The sequence below is a fragment of the Herpailurus yagouaroundi genome, unplaced genomic scaffold (genome assembly GCF_014898765.1).
Source record: "Herpailurus yagouaroundi ecotype Mexico unplaced genomic scaffold, PumYag 140, whole genome shotgun sequence".
Taxonomy (NCBI): Eukaryota; Metazoa; Chordata; class Mammalia; order Carnivora; family Felidae; genus Herpailurus; species Herpailurus yagouaroundi.
This window is the reverse complement of record NW_024412395.1, coordinates 3,098,730-3,115,545: the sequence shown is the minus strand read 5'-3', so window position 1 is coordinate 3,115,545 and position 16,816 is coordinate 3,098,730. Positions and strand designations below refer to the sequence as shown.

At 42.9% G+C, this 16,816-nt stretch overlaps 1 protein-coding gene across 7 annotated transcripts in view; it reads right to left on the bottom strand.

The window, feature by feature from the left end:
* WDR33 (WD repeat domain 33) overlaps positions 1-16,816 on the bottom strand; it is a 110,596-nt gene that overhangs the window by 10,291 nt on the left and 83,489 nt on the right. For 4 of the 7 annotated variants that reach the window (XM_040474719.1, XM_040474723.1, XM_040474725.1 and 1 more), the window contains exons 8-17: positions 11,535-11,661; positions 9,624-9,778; positions 9,459-9,537; positions 8,901-9,011; positions 8,031-8,125; positions 7,744-7,830; positions 7,136-7,275; positions 6,389-6,541; positions 4,390-5,460; positions 1,680-1,788 (exon numbers count right to left, since the gene is read on the bottom strand). In XM_040474719.1, coding sequence (XP_040330653.1) covers positions 1,680-1,788; positions 4,390-5,460; positions 6,389-6,541; positions 7,136-7,275; positions 7,744-7,830; positions 8,031-8,125; positions 8,901-9,011; positions 9,459-9,537; positions 9,624-9,778; positions 11,535-11,661 — 2,127 coding nt within the window. Of the gene's footprint in view, positions 1-299; positions 409-1,679; positions 1,789-4,389; positions 5,461-6,388; positions 6,542-7,135; positions 7,276-7,743; positions 7,831-8,030; positions 8,126-8,900; positions 9,012-9,458; positions 9,538-9,623; positions 9,779-11,534; positions 11,662-16,816 lie in introns of all 7 variants that reach the window. The other 3 variants (XM_040474721.1, XM_040474724.1, XM_040474726.1) reach the window with 2 other exon arrangements.

The window sequence follows — 16,816 nt, the reverse complement described above, 5'->3', positions numbered from 1 at the left end:
AACCAGTCCTCTCCATGCTGAGGAAAGCACCTTCTAAGTTGCCTCTTTGTTCAGTCAGTTTGCAAATCCCAGGGCCCTTTCCTTCTATAAAGTGGCCCCCCCACTTCTCAGTGGGTTCCTACAGCTAATGGCTTCTTCTCTGACTTTAAGTTGCTTGAACTTGGTGTGATCTCAGACACAGCAGACTTTGACCTGAGGAAGCTGAACACATTCCATTTGGACTTACCTATGAATAATAATCCTCCCATTACCTCTATCTGTTTAAAAGTACCCTGGCTCCTCCAAGGAAAGAAACCCACCACTACAAATTAGAAGGGGTGTGGCCACCGGTGGTGGGGCGGCGGCGTTGGTTAATCCAGTAGGGGATGGCAGGGCCACTTTCTCGGCTCTCCCTTCTCCCTTTGGTCCCTGGGAGGAGAAAGAGAGGAGGAAGAGAGAGAGAGAGAGAGGTAAAGAGAAAAGGGGAAGAGCAAGGAGGAGAGGGAAATAGGTGGAGACAGACACAAGGTAGGGGAGAGGAAGAGAGGCAGGCTCTCAGTTCGTTGATAGCTGTACCTTGTGGGTAACAGACTCTTCTTTTCTCAGGGTCCCCAAATTCCAAAGATGGGTTCCTGCTTTCTCTGTTTCCCTGTCGGCCACCACTTCCATGCAATGAGACTACCATAAAGATTCTCCTAATCTCTTTACTGCTACCTTTCCTAGGACGTGCTGCTTCTCCCAAAGTCCTAGTGCTGCAAAATGCTGATGGTAATTTGATAAAGTGAGGGCAAGAAATGTAACATGTCCCACAGAGTGCTGTGGGCTCCGCTCATTAAAAATTACAGGGACTGAAGTTCATTGAAGTGCAGCCTCCACAGTGCTCCTAGGTTTCGGGCCTGTGTCCTCCCTGTGAGAAGCACACTGACTCCAACGCCTGCACCTCCGACCTGCCCTCCATCCACACCCCTCATAGTCCTGCCCTTGCCCTCTGCAGCCAGCAGCCTGCGGCCCCCTCGGTCCCGCTCCAGCCCTTCTCGTGTGACAGTACAACATGTGAACGAGACTAGGGGCTGCCTCTGTGCTCTCCTTCAACTCCTGCAATGAACTCAACTTCCAAACAGCCTTACATCTTGATACTGACAGTTCTCATCTCTGTGCTTTCCATAAGATCAAGAACCCGATGCATCAGTACATTGCTTTCTTCTTTTTCTTAGTGAATCATGCAGAACAATATAAGCAGCTAAAGCATTCAATATGTGGCACAACTCGGGGCAGAAGAGGGTGATATGAAAAACACTACTAAAACCTCTGCATTCATGATCTCATCAAAACCTGTAAGTGGAAGCAGCTGAGCTCTCCAGGATGCTAATGACATGCATGTGCACTCAGTGAGCACAGGAGTCGCTCCCGCTCCCAAGAGAGGCACGCAGCCGACTGTCCGAGGCACAGGCCCTTCTCCCAGGGGTCGTCCCAGCAGTCTCACTGCCAGCTGCCACCTCCTCGGGGCGGCATTTCCAGCTAACCAAAGCAAGTCTAAGAAAACACCGTTAACAAAGCCTTTACCTGAAATGACTGTGCTCCTAGTTTTCCTATAGGTTCAAGTGCCCATTCTATCAGTTACTTACCAATAAACTATTTACTGTGAGATTTACCCAGAGGTAGTAGAATGCAATCCCTTATTCAGCCAAGCAGATATTTACCTTTGTTAGGGCCAGGTCCTTGTCCAGGGTTAAGAGGGGGGATGCGACCTTGTGCTCCCTGCTGCCCTAGGCCTGGTATCAGGGGTGGGGGGCCTGCGTTCTGTCCTTCCTGAAAAGATGTTTTTAAAGCGGGGGTGTGAAATCATAGGCTTGTGCTTCATGAATAGCAATTTCATCATAATGTGACAAGATTAAAACACTAGGTTGCCCCAAAGCCTCCAGCAGTAAATATACAGCTAGTGACATTATAGTAAAATGGTCCTTAGATTGGGAGAAGGAGACACTTCTCTTACCATAATAAAACGAAACACTTACATTTTAAACCTGATGACAGGTTTCATGTAAAGCTAGATCTTTACCTGTAATGCCAAGTAAGAACCACAATGGAAAGTCAGAAATCATACACAACACTCTGCATAAAGGAGGAACTTCCAGCCAAAGTGAAGATCTGGAAATCTGCTGGGACAGGTAAACTCTGCTCTCACACTCAAGACTCCCTTCCAGCTACAGAGAATAATCAGTCCTCTCAAGAGGCTAGGGCTGGGTTTGAAGAGGCAGAAGAAAGGAGTTCGTCCAGACCGGCTTTCTCCCACCACCTCCTTCCCTCCCTCTTTCTTGACCTCATTTCCCATCCTCAGCACCTACTTCTCATTCCCAGCTGAGTCACCTGGGACCCTACCAGACTCCTTAGGTTCCTGCAGACACAAACCTGCTGCTCTGATCCTCTGTCCCTGCACTCGGGAACCCCAGAGTTCACTCCAGCGTGTCCCCAAGACTCTGTATTTTTACCCAGCCATGCCTAAATTCTGAGTCTCCACACTGTCCAATGACCTTGGATCAGGTCTCTTAACAAATTCCTTTATATAAAAAATGCATTTGGTGGCTGGACCTACTATGAAAACAGTAGTTGCACATTCCAAACCAGCTCCATGAAAGAACAGCCATGACAGGACATGCGGCATGCGGCTACAAGGCCACCATTAACTCAACACCAGTAATTTCCATCCTTTGTTTCCTCTCCCCCTGACCCAAGGACTGCTCTTATCAACATCTCTCAAGCTGTTACTTTAGCACCAGAAAGCAATTGCACTAAATTAAACCAACTGACACAATGGGTTTAAATAGTTGGCTTCATCAAAGTGAAGAAAGTCAAATTTCAGCATATAAAAAATATGAGCAAAGATGTTCATCAGGCAACTCTTGAGATTTGAAATGTCCTATAATGTATCAATCCTTCACACTCATTCCGTAGGTCAACTAATGAGTCTTTAGAACCATTACGCCTTTCATGTATAAAATCTGTCACTACTTGATACAATAAAAACTCTTACTGAACTGTCCCAGAAACTCAGGCCTATCCTCTTGAATCTGACATGTTTATAATTTCAGTCATAATGTGGTAGCTAAAGTTCATCACTGTTTTTGTCCTTCAAATGAAAGCAGTTAATTCATTACCATAAGGTTAGGTAACTGATATTGTAAACACACAAATGCTCTGTGTGTTAATAAAATCTATAACACTTCCAGTTTTAGGGCAGTTAAGGACGATCAACCTAGATTTATTCCACTCATCCTAAATTCTAAAAGATGCCCAACAGATTCTGGAAAAAAACTCAACTATCATCGGGTTCTTTGCTGCTGTGACACCTCTAAATCCTGGGAGATCTACAGAAGGGTAACGTGTAACCTTATTTAGCTAACTATTTTAATTCAGTAGACCCTACGGTCATCTTCATGTGACAGATTCTCAGGTGTCTGAAAAAGCAAAACGGGCCGTGTTCTGCACATGCAGCATCAGCAGCACATCCTCTCCAAGTGGATCGAGTGCCTCCCAGTGAAGACCCAGGGGGTCAACATTAGCTCACTCACTCACTCACTTTTGGTCCAAAACTGACTTCAGGGACACAAACCCAGTTGTTCACACCCAAACAATGCTTCCACACTATGAAACGGAGAAAAATATAAAAACCACAGAGCCACACTGTCAAATCCATTCATGCTCATGCAGTCTTTCTCGAAGTCCCCCATGAACCCTGAGCCCTCCTCTCAAAGCACAAGCCCAGCCAAGGGGTAATAAAACTTGGCGAACAAAACAGAATCGTCAAAAAAAGGGCCCAGAAAATGTCTACAGAAATATTCCCTCCAGTAAATTGACATGTGAGCTAAAACCCTGAACAGAATTTTGTCCAAAGGGTCATCATTTGAGAATGCACAATTCTGGGCTCAGAGGTCTCTAAAAGCATTCACTGAAATGAAAATAGTGAGATCAGAGTCTGCTGTAAACTTGTGAGTTACATACTCCATCCTATCTTCAAGACTAGAGCCGGCAGGCAAACCAGCCCGTGAAACACCAGGCTACAACATGAAGAGCCCAGAAAGGGGAGGCCTGACAGGCTCAAAGCCATCCATGCCTCTTCCTCAGGGTCACAGCTCTTTTAGCCCCGGGGACAATTAGGAACTGTACTAAACTAAGAGTTGATCTTTTCTGGAATAACTGCTATTGAAAAGATTCATATTACATTATGTATAATGGTCCATTTAATTATTCTCATTTGCTTCTTCAGCCATGATGCTACTCTCAAGCCACCATCACTACTTGAGAGCCCCTGATACGAGCTGTGATGGCTTCCCATAGCATCTGGAAGGGCCACTTCTGTGCAGGGCATATTTTCCCAATGTGTAATGCCTAGAAGTTAGAAATAAATAATACCTGATTGAAGGGGGCCCGAGGCCCATCACCTAGCAGAGCTGTTTTCTGCTGCTGGAATGGTATTGGCCCTTGAGACGGATGTGGCCCTCTTGCCGGGTTCTGCTGTCCCTGAGGTCCAGGGGGCCCTTGCATGCCACCCTGGGGTGGAGGCCCCAAAGAGCCCTGGGGCGGCCCCTGCTGACCTTGTGAGCCTGGAGGCCCCCGCAATTCCTGGGGAGGGCCTAGCATGGACCCTTGGGCTGGAGGCCCCTGCATGCCTCGCATCTCCTGAGGGCCGTGTCCCAGCAGTCCACTTGGAGGGTGAGGTCCTCTCATCTCTTGAGGCGGGTGGCCCATCATCATCCCTTGGGGAGCAGGACCCTGGTTCTCTCGGGGACCTGGAGGACCCTGCATTCCTCTTGGATTCAATCCCATCAGAGGTCCCTGAGACACAGGACCTTGGATCCCTTGAGACCCTGGCCCACCTTGGATCCCATGAGGGTGAGGAGGTCCTTGCATTCCTCTGGGACCAGGTGGTCCCTGCATACCTTGAGTACCAGGAGGCCCCTGAGGGCCCAAGTGACCCTGGGGACCAGGTGGGCCTTGGGGGCCTATGTGACCTTGTGGGCCAGGTGGACCCTGAGGCCCCATATGACCTTGAGGACCAGAATTACCCTGTGGTCCAGGTGGTCCTTGAGGTCCCAAAGGGCCATGAGGTCCAGGATGCCTTTGCATTCCTTGGGGCCCATGCATGTCCTGAGGCCTCGGCAACCCCTGGGGTGGGCCCTGGGGCCCTTGTGGTCCCATGAATCCTTGTGGCCCCCCACCTCCCTGATGCAGTGGAGGACCTTGTGGTCCCATTTGTCCCTGGGGTCCAGGGGGTCTAAACTGTCCCTGCGGCCCCGGAGGCCCCATCTGAGCCATGTTCATTGGCATCTGCTGAGATGGATGGGGTTGTTGAAAACCTTGAGGAATCTGAGACATTGGACCTTGTCCTGGAAAGGGCTGGGGTCCGAGGAGAGGAGTGCCAGATGAAGGAGGCGGCTGAATTTGCTCAGCCTGTTTCTGTGCAAGTCTTTCAATTTTAAGTTGCTGGAAAGAAAAAAAGAAAAAACACACTGATAAATATGCCGCAGCCCTCAACGATGACAATATTGCTATCACTTACTTCACTGGGAGAGCCTCAATACAAACATAAGGCATCAACCTCCCAACACTCCACAGTAACTACAATCCATACAACATTCAGGTATTCTGGGAGCATGTAAGCACCTTCTTTTGAAATACTGGGAAACAACAGTCAGAATTATTCATATCCAATAATTTACTAGTTCTTTATCATTCTTGCTTTCAAAGGTTAAAAAAAAAAAAGGAGCAAATCACCTGCTCTAGAGCTGACAGAAAAAGAAAAATTATTTTATCTGTGGGTAAATAAATGAATTCAAGTTAAAACTATCTTTTTATCTTTTCTTTTATCTTTATCTTTTTATCTTTATCTTTTCTATTAAAAAGGTACGTTTAACTTAGTTCGACTCACTGCTTGACTGATCTGGTTTCAAAGTCTAAGAAACAGAATTCTTTCACAAACTAGCTTCCTAATGTAGCAATAAGAAATGGTGGTGCTGGGTGGGGGGATGGGCAAAATAGGGGAAGAGGTTTAAGAGGTACAAACCTCCAGTTAATAAAATAATTAAGTCACAGGGACAAAACGTACAGCATTGAGAATATAGTCACTAATACTGTAATAATGTTGCATGGTGACAGATGATACACTTATCATGCTGTGCACAGCATAAGGTATAGAACTGTTGAATCACTATGTTGTACACCTGAAACTGTGACATTGTATGTAAACTATGCTTCAATTAAAAAATGAGAAAAACAGAAAGAAATGGTGGCGTTCGTCAGATCCATCTGAGAGTCCCTTCCCCTCTCCTTAACAGCATGTCAATAAATGTCTTTTAAGAAAGATCTACTTTCTTAGATCATCTTGAACCCTCTGCTAAAGAGCATCACACACCTCCAGAAGCTGTGGGTTAGTATACTGTAACGTGGCCATTTCTTGTTCAATTTCCGCTTGTGTTTTCTTCTTCTCTTCCAATTTAATGTCCTCTTTTCTGTCATTCAGTACCTCATTTGGGGCAGGAATTGGAACTTTATTTTGCATCCATGCCTTGGGAAAGAAGAGAATATTAAAATATACCCTAAGTGTGTATATTATAATGAGAGAAGGTGAAAACCATTCTGTAAGGTCATTGGCTCATTCCAACCTGCTGAAAAGAAGCCAGTTCACCTGGTACACTGTCTTTATTTCTAATGCTCCTTCTTAGTGACACAAGAATGGAGTTAGGCAAGCACATTGCCAGGTAGAAATTACTAACTTAATAAAAACTATAAGATCTTATGTGTTATTAAGAATGAAAAGCCTGCCCACATCTTCAAAAGGGCACATGCACTTTGTGTTGCAGAGACAAATAAAGTAGAAGACAGACAGACAACGCAGAGGAGAGTCAACATACTCTCTGTTCCATGCTTCTCTCTTCTCTTTCCTCTGATGACTTGGACAGTAAGACATAGGTGAGAATCAAAGAGCTACAAGAGTCATGACGAACTCCACACGAATGCAGAGCAGCAGATGGGAACTCTGTCTAAGAATACTCCAAAGAAGTCTGTAGTGCAGAAATACCTTCCACGGATGAAAACATGCAAGAAAGCCTCAGCAGGCAGAACCTCCTGGTGGAGGAGGGGGCTGCTGGTAGTTACTCACCTGCTGGAACTGAGCAGGAATAGGTTTTGCATATGGAACTTTCTTCTGAGGAACTTTTTTCTGATCCTTTTGCATCACCTCCTCCATTCCCCAGTCCAAACCTGGAATTGTCATCTCAATTTCATTTGACTCATCTTTCCCTGTAACCATAAAAAGAAGCAGTTAGCCAAGGAAATAAGAGAAGGTGGCTACTTCATCAGTGAACGCATTTTTAGAAGAGACTTTAAATAATATGTAATAGATAATTAGATGACTTTTATCAACATGTCTCAACATAAATCATTTGGGCACTTTCAAAATAATTCAGTATCATGAAGGTAAGAAACAGGTCTCCAGGGGCGCCTGGGTGGCTCAGTCAGTTAAGGGTCCAAACTCTTGGTTTCAGCTCAGGTCATGATCTCACAGTTTGTGAGTTGGAGCTCCACCCTGGGCTTTGGGCTGCCAGCTCAGAGCCAGCTTGGAATCCTCTCCCTCTCTCAGACCTTCCCCTGCCTGTGCATGTTCTCTCTGTCTCTCAAAACAAATAAATAAACTTAAAAAAAGAAGAAAATAGAAGAGGTCTCCAAAAATTTTATAAAAATAAAACATATAGGTACAATGTCTCTTACCCATCTGCTCCTGTTCCATAGCCAGTTTTAGTTGTTCTGGTATTCCCATTCCTGGAATTACTGCCAGGCTATTAGGTTCAAGGTCATCTACAAATAGAAATACATCTATTGTCAATAGAGATTTTATAAACATAGTAGTCCAATAAAATGAACACTTTATAAAAATGAATTATCACTCACTAAACTGTAAAACTGAAATTAGTTTTATATAATCTTATCCATACCTAATAACACTTTTATAAAAGAATATCAGATTTCAAAGAACAATAAATGTGCAAGGGTCTCACCATATTCTACTCCATCTTCAGACATTCCAGGCAATAGGTTGAGATTATATCGATCTCGCATTTTATCACCTGGTCGGTTTCGGGTCCAAAATTTGCTGTCAAAACAAAACCATTTGGAGGGGCGAGGGGAGGAGCACAGTTTTGGTGTATTTCTGGGCACTTACAAATACCAAGCAGGGTAAACGCAATAAAGTTTTACAACACCTTTCTTCTAAAAATTTAAAATGTTGAATGATTTTTTTTTTTATAAGAAGGCAGAACAAAATTTGAATAACAAAGTCATACTCCATACTCTATCTCCTTATTATTATATACATATTTATAAATCACTATAAAAATGTTGAACTACAGGGGCGCCTGGGTGGCTCAGTCAGCTGAATATCTGACTTCGGCTCAGGTCACAGGTCATGGGTTTGAGCCCCATGTCGGGCTCTGTGCTAACAGCTCAGAGCCTGGAGCCTGCTTCAGATTCTGTGTCTCCCTCTCTCTCTGCCCCTCCCCCTCTCATGCTCTATCTCTCTCTCTCAAAAATAAATGAAGATTAAAAAAAATTCATAAAGGAGTGTCTGGGTGGCTCAGTCTGACTTCAGCTCTCAAGTCATAATCTCACAGTTTGTGGGTTCGAGCCCTGCGTTGGGCTCTGTGCTGACAGCTCAGAGCCTGGAGCCTGCTTTGGATTCTCTGTCTTCTTCTCTGTCTATCCTTCCCCCTCTCATTCTCTCTCTCTCTCTCTCTCTCAAAATTAAATTTTAAAAAATATATAAAAAAGAGGTTGGACCACAAATTAATACATCAATAAAAATAAACATATATCTTCTCTGCAGCTCTATAAACACAGTAATTCCTTGTTATTTTTGATATAAAGCTTACCTAGTATGGTCATTTGAACCTGAGCAGAGAATATGTCCAAGAGGATGCCAAGCCAGACTCCAGATCATTCCTTCATGGGCCATCTCCATCCCACCCACTTCCTTCTCTACCCTGTAATGGCACCACAGAAAGAAGTCTTTTCAATAAAATCACGCACGCGCGCGCACACACACAGACATTTTATTTTACTGTAACACAAAGCTACCAAAGCCTTTTACTTTGAATCTGGTCAGTTCCACATATTTCAGGGGTACTGATTTGTCATCAGTAATATAATCTTTGATTCAAAGAGCACTTCAGAGGGCAAAATGCTTCAAGAATGATTTCACCAATAAGAAACAAAGAAATCTGTTTTATTCTCCTTTAAAGGTTTCCACATCCAAAATGAAGGTGCTAAGTTTTCTATTCCAAGCTGGGTTTACAGAATTGAAAACTGCAGGAAGACTCTGATACAGGACATAGGAATACTCAGAAAAAACAACAAAATACCATGTTCTATACTTTTGGGAGCTCTCTTCATAAAATATACAACTGTTTTACATGGTAAGTATTACATACCCCACATGCCAGAATAACAAAGAGCCATCGGACCCGCCACTGGCAAATAGTCCTTCGTGAACAGGATGCCAGGCCACAGCTGTAAAACACGTGGGGGAAGGCAAAGTCGTTAGCATCTCAGCATACTAGTGGTGACAGAATGAGAAGCATGCCACAGCCACCGACCTGTGGCTTCTTTCTTGTGACCTCGGAAGACTTGAAGCTCTTCCTTCAGGTTTCGGATATCAAAAAGTTTGCAGAGGTGGTCACGTGATGCGGTGAGCAGCCAATTGCCATTGAGATTTAATTTCACTTCCATTACTGTGTTTTTATGGGCGTGACTAGAAACAAAGTACCAAGGAAATAATCTGTCAGAATTCAAAACAAGTATGAATCCATACAATGGCCATTTTGGTTAAAAAGGACATGGGTCAAGACGGCAAGAGGTCTGTAAAGCATGTAACAGCACAAGACCACAGTTAAAGTACACTTGAAAGAAATAGGTCAATGACAGAAATAACATCCATTATCTAAGCATAGTTTTCATTAACCAACTAAAATAGCAACAGAACTTCAACTGTACAGGGAAGCTGATCTGTGAAGCAGGGAAGCACCAGAACATGTAAATTAATATTCAATAAAGCTCATTAACTTTTCAAAGTTCAGTGAAGCTCCTCTCATTAAGACAAAGCATAAAAAAGGGGCACAGGCTAGTTTGAGGGTTAATTTGAACTAAAAACACCGCAACAAGTCGAGGCCTGCAAGGAGCACCGCTCACGTTTCCCTCCAGCGGCTGCAGCCACTGCAGTCTGCAGCAAAGCAGCCTTGCTCCAACCCCTCACTCTGGATTTGCCTCCCTTCCCAGTCACAAGGACCAGGATCCAGCTGTTTCGTCAAAAACATGTTAGTAACATAGCCATTTAAATAGGAATGTCAACAGATAATTCAAAGACAAAACTTTATTATGAGGCTGCATCAGAAGTAAACACCTCAGACAAAAAATGAGAATGGATTCAAAACTGGAGGGGAAACTTCCCTCTAAACAGATGTGGTGAGATGGAGAGGGCTGGGGCAGATGTGGCGAGATGGACAGATGTGGCGAGATGGACAGATATGGTGAGATGGGACAGATGTGGCGAGATGGAGAGGGCTGGGGCAGATGTGGCGAGGTGGGCAGATGTGGCAAGATGGAGAGGGCTGGGGCAGATGTGGCGAGATGGACAGATGTGGCAAGATGGAGAGGGCTGGGGCAGATGTGGCGAGATGGACAGATGTGGCAACATGGAGAGGGCTGGGGCAGATGTGGCGAGATGGACAGATGTGGCAAGATAGAGAGGGCTGCGGAAGATGTGGTGAGATGGACAGATGTGGCAAGATGGAGAGGGCTGGGGCAGATGTGGCAAGATGGACAGATGTGGCGAGATGGAGAGGGCTGGGCAGATGTGGCGAGGTGGGCAGATGTGGCGAGATGGAGAGGGCTGGGACAGATGTGGCGAGATGGACAGATGTGGCGAGATGGAGAAGGCTGCAGCAGATGTGGGGAGATGGACAGATGTGGCAACATGGAGAGGGCTGGGGCAGATGTGGTGAGATGGACAGATATGGTGAGATGGGACAGATGTAGTGAGATGGAGAGGGCTGGGGCAGATGTGGCGAGATGGACAGATGTGGCGAGATGGAGAGGGCTGGGGCAGATGTGGCGAGATGGACAGATGTGGCGAGATGGAGAGGGCTGGGGCAGATGTGGCGAGGTGGGCAGATGTGGTGAGATGGAGAGGCCTGGGGTATGTCTAGTAAGTGGCACAACATCAGCTCCATATGGTACCAAACGGTACATCGTGAGACATGGCAACCTAGGGTAGCGAGAACCACCTCCTCCTCCCCACCCCCACCCCCAGGATCCCTAAATTACATTTAGATACATACAGCAGAACAGAAACCACACTTAATTAATAAGAAGACTCTAGGTACGAGTCCATCTGTTGTCTACCCTAGATTTTCAAGAATACATGGTGGGAAAGAAGGCTCAAAGTTAAGGAATACAGGCAGGCTTGTGCCCCTTTGTTTAGGGACCAAGGTAGGGCTCCTATCACTTACAGTGTTGCAAGACTCTGCCCCGTCTTGGGATCCCAGAACTTGATTGGTTGTTGACTATCTTTACTTCCTGAAACAACTAACCCTTTTGTTGGATGCCAGTCTACACATTTCACATCTGCACCATGCCCTGTGGGAAACAAATTAAGATAAAACCTAATCAGTCACACATTTAAAGCAGAACTCCACTGAATTTAAACCAGAGTAGACAAAACTATTATAAGTTTTTATCCTAGTAGTGTCATATTAATCTTTTTGAAAAGACTCTTTGGTCTTTCGAGTTTTGGATACAGCAACCTCTTTCAAGGCCACGATGCACAGGAACTATTCCTCTTCTCCTACAACTAAGCTCATCTTCTTGCCTACCTGCTGGACGGCCAGTCAAAGCATTTTGGAAGCTGCGTCACCCAAGCCCCATATTTAAAGCTTTTTATGTTTTTGCAGGACGATCATAATCATTGGGCACAATCCTTGCCGTTCACTCCAGGTTTTCCCACTTCACAATGATCCTTATAGATCAAAAGTCCTAAATTCAGATTCACACACCAGCATTTTCTAGATGTGTCAGTAGGAAACGTATTCCGCTTATTGAAATGAATTGATGAATCTGATTAAATCAAAATGAGAAAAACAATCCCTGCGTCATTCACACACATGCCAGCTACTCTGTTTAGTGCTTACTACAAGCATCACCTCTTGAAATCCTCACAAAATCCTGAGAAAGATATGATCATTACATCTTTTTTATAAGGGAAGTAAAGAAACAGAAGGACTGGAGGGGTTAACTAAGATGTCCTAGTTTCCAAAGCTAGTCAACGAGAACAGGAGCTGGAATGTGAACCTGGTCTACAGGATTCCAGAAATAGTTCTCTCAACCACAGTGCTAGAGCATGAGGTCACTTCACAAGTGGAACACATTAACTAATACTAAACCTCACTAAAGTCAAAATCACAATTTACAGAACTCAAAGAAACTAGTTATGGCTTTTAAAAAATCAGTGCTATCCAGAAAAAGCCTCAGGAGCAGTTTATACAGCACTACAAAGCAGGTGAAAGGGGAGGTAGAGAGTATTTCAAACAGTTCCCTCTCTAATCAAGACCAAATCCAGCTTCTATGAAGTTTGAGGTGGGAAGGAGAAAGGATATGGAAGAATATCAAGGGAGGGAGGTAGGGAAGAAGGAAGAGATGGTTCCAGAGGCACTAGAAAGTAAATTTGCACCAATTAAGGTGAATGATTTGGGGCACCCAGGTGGCTCAGTTGGTTGAGCGTCCCACTCTTGATTTTGGCTCAGGTCATGATCTTGCAGTTCGTGAGATGGAGCCCTCTGTTGGGCTAGCGCTGACGGTGCAGAGACCACTTAGGATCCTCTCTGCCCCTCCCCTGCTGGTGCTCTCTCTCTCAAAAGTAAATGAAGAAGAAATGGGGCACCTGGGTGGCGCAGTCGGTTAAGCGTCCGACTTCAGCCAGGTCACGATCTCGCGGTCCGTGAGTTCGAGCCCCGCGTCGGGCTCTGGGCTGATGGCTCAGAGCCTGGAGCCTGTTTCCGATTCTGTGTCTCCCTCTCTCTCTGCCCCTCCCCCGTTCATGCTCTGTCTCTCTCTGTCCCAAAAAAATAAACGTTAAAAAAAAAAAAAAGTAAATGAAGAAGGAGGAGGAGGAGGAGGAGGAGGAAGAAGGAGGAGGAGGAGGAGGAGGAGAAAAGAATGATTTGCATCTCAAATAAGCAGGAACTTTAAAAACAAGACCCCATGCTGGCAAGCATGTAAGAAGGTGCCAAGTGCCTGGGCAACAGTTTAACAATGTGTACTGAAGCCTGAAAAATGTGTGTATCCTACAACCCAATGACGTCATGCCTCAGAATTTATCCTGAGGAAATAATGTATGTACAGAAAGATTTATTTCCAAGAATGTTAACTGATAGTTTATTCTGAAATGCCCTCCAGAAACATATTGCAAAATATATTTCAGTAATGGCATATGGGCTCAATGGAATATGATGCACCTGTTATAAATGAGAATATAGTAATTTAACGATGTAATTACAATGTTCATGATACAATCTAAAAATACCAGTGTATGCAGTATTCCTGATGCCACGAATGTAAAAAATAAATTAAGACCATGAAGTGTATGCAAACCTATCTAGAGAAAAAATGCAAGAAGTCTAGACACCAAACTGTTACCAGAAATATTATTAAGATGAGTAGAGGTATTAAGGTGATTCTTATTCCTGTGTGTTTTGTTTTTATATTTTCTTTTTGTAATGTTTTGTGCTGTATATAATGAACATATATAATTTTATATATGGGACCCGAAGGTGGAAAAGGGGAAATTTTATTGTTTTGATTTTATTAAGAAAAAGAACTGAGGATGATAAAATTGAATAGAAATACACTTCAGTCCCCCAGCCCCTTGTTTGGCTTAAGAAAGTTTAATGTCATTAACAACTAAGATATGGCCAGGAAATTAAAAAAACTTTATGGGCCACTATCACCCAAAATCAAGTATTATGTATAGATACGTATTTTAGCCAAATTTGGAAAATACGTTAGAAAACACTTTTAAAATACGATGCACTGTGCAAAAAAAAGTTCATACTCTAAGCAGCCCCCTCTAACCTCGCCTTTTCTGGGATACTTTTGATATTGCCTCCACTTTATATGTTTAGTCTACATAGTATATGTTTAAAGAAGTATATGCAAAAAAAAAAAAAAAGAAAAGAAAAGAAAACCCTATCAGTTCATAAAAAAGAAACAACAAAATATATTTTAGCTGCTTTGATTTTGTTTTCTGAAGTTTTCTACAATGTATTTAAGTAGAATCCAAGCCAAGTGAGGAATCCCATCTATCCTTTTCTGCTAAACAAATTTACCCATATCCAGACAAATCACTAATAAAAATCCAAGTGATTGGAACTGATTCTTAGATATTATTTTATTGGTCATTGTTCTTAATAATAAAATAAAAATACTACTATTAGCAAGCATATACACTTCTTATATGTATGGTATTCTTTTTTTTTTTTTTTTTTAAGAGAGTAAGAGCACGGGGGCGGGGGGGCGTGGCGGTGGACTGAGAGAGACAGAGAGAGACAGTGTCTTAAGCAAGCTCCACGCTCAGCACGGAACCTAATGAGGGGCTCGGTCCTAAAACCCTGGAATTGTGATCTGAGCAAAAAACAAGAGTCAGACGCCTGGCTGAGCCACCCAGGCACATCTGTATGGCACTATTAGTTATTCTAAACAAAGCATGTATACTAATACTTTACATATGAAAATTACAAATAGGTTGAACAACTTGCCCATGATCACACAGCTGATATATGGCAGAGCAGACATCTTGAATGCAGGGAGCTGGCCCCTAAGCCATAGCTCTTAAATGCCTATTGCCCCATTAGATGTGGAAAGGTTTGTCTAAGAGTTACAGGAGGAAAAGAAAACATGTCCCTTTCTATTGGCTTCTATATGCACAAAGACTCACTGAAAGATAGCAGACAGGGAACAGATGGAAAGGCAAGTATCCAAGTCTTTACATTATTTTATTTTTAACTATATGCACATGTCATCTATTTTTTTATTAAACACAAATAAAAGTTACCTAAGAAAATATGTACAAAATAATATGTGCACCATGCTAATAACATTTGTAGCTTAAAAAGACACACACAGAGAGCACACACAAACATTTGCTCAAAAATGTACAAAATGTGTCTGAAAGAAAACACAAGAATCTCATCACATTAATTGCCTCCAAGAGAGGGAACTGAGTAAGGAGACTTCACTGTATATTGTTTGGTACTTTTTAAATACTGAAACACATGAATCATCTATTGAGAAAAAAAACAACTAAAATTTTTAATTTACTAAATAGCAGTAGACTGATTACCTCTGGAAAGTGGATACGAAATGGTTACAAGTAGCATGTATCATTGTTACAACTTTTTCAAATGAAAAGGAGGAAAAATAAATAGCTTAACCCTGGCACAGAAGCACACTGATCTGCAACCGCTTCCTTCTTCAGTAAAAAAATGTTACTGAATTTCCAATGAAGTGACAAAAATGCTTTCAAATGATAAAATTGTACCCTCTCATGTCAGTGTTGACACAATTAGATCTAGAACAAGGAGACTAATAGAAATTTATCCTAAGAAAATAATCTAAAGGTTTTTTTTAACTTTTATATTTAAGAGATGGCATTTGAAACCTTGTTGAAAGTAGTGAAAATGTGTGAACAAATTTTAAAAGTGGGATAATTAAGCGAACTGTGTCATGGCCAAAAAAAAGAACATACAACTATTAAAATAAGGATTCTAGGAACAAAGGAAAATGCTCGTGAAATAAAGTGAATTTTAAGCTAGCAACCAAAATAACATATGTATAAATGGTGCATATACCACAGGGGTGATTATGAAAATGTTCATGTGTAAGTACAGAAATATGAATAAGCAGCAAATGAAAACTATATTGAGATCACAGAAACAAAGGTGAAGTGTTCATATTTTCTCTGTTACAGTGTGGTTTTAACCATAAATCACATAGGTTAGATTTTTGTGTGTGGGTAACTTTCTGATGTTTTTAAAATGAGAAAAAAACCCACCACTGAATGCAAGTTACTTTGCTAGGCAATATTTTTTCTATCAGAGTAACAAAAATTAAATTTGGTGACCCCAGCAATAAGAGAATAATAGGCACCGTCATCCATTACTGGTCAGAAAGTAAACTGGTACAATTTTGGGAGAGGCCATTTGGTCAAATCTATCAAAATGTTATAGCCTTGAGAATGCAAGTTGGTACAGCCACTCTGGAAAACAGTATGGAACTGTTTCAAAAAACTAAAAATAGAATTACCCTATGACCCAGCAATTGCACTACTAGGCATTTATCCAAGGGATACAGGTGTGCTGTTTTATTTATTTATTTTTTTTTAATTTTTTTTTAACGTTTATTTATTTTTTTGGGACAGAGAGAGACAGAGCATGAACGGGGAAGGGGCAGAGAGAGAGGGAGACACAGAATCAGAAACAGGCTCCAGGCTCTGAGCCATCAGCCCAGAGCCCGACGCGGGGCTCGAACTCACGGACCGCGAGATCGTGACCTGGCTGAAGTTGGACGCTTAACCGACTGCGCCACCCAGGCGCCCCTGGGTGTGCTGTTGTTTTAAAGGGACACATGCACCCCAATGTTTATAGCAGCACTATCAACAATAGCCAAAGCAGGCAAAGAGCCCAAATGTCCATTGATTGATGAATGGATAAAGAAAATGTGGTATATATATACAACGGAA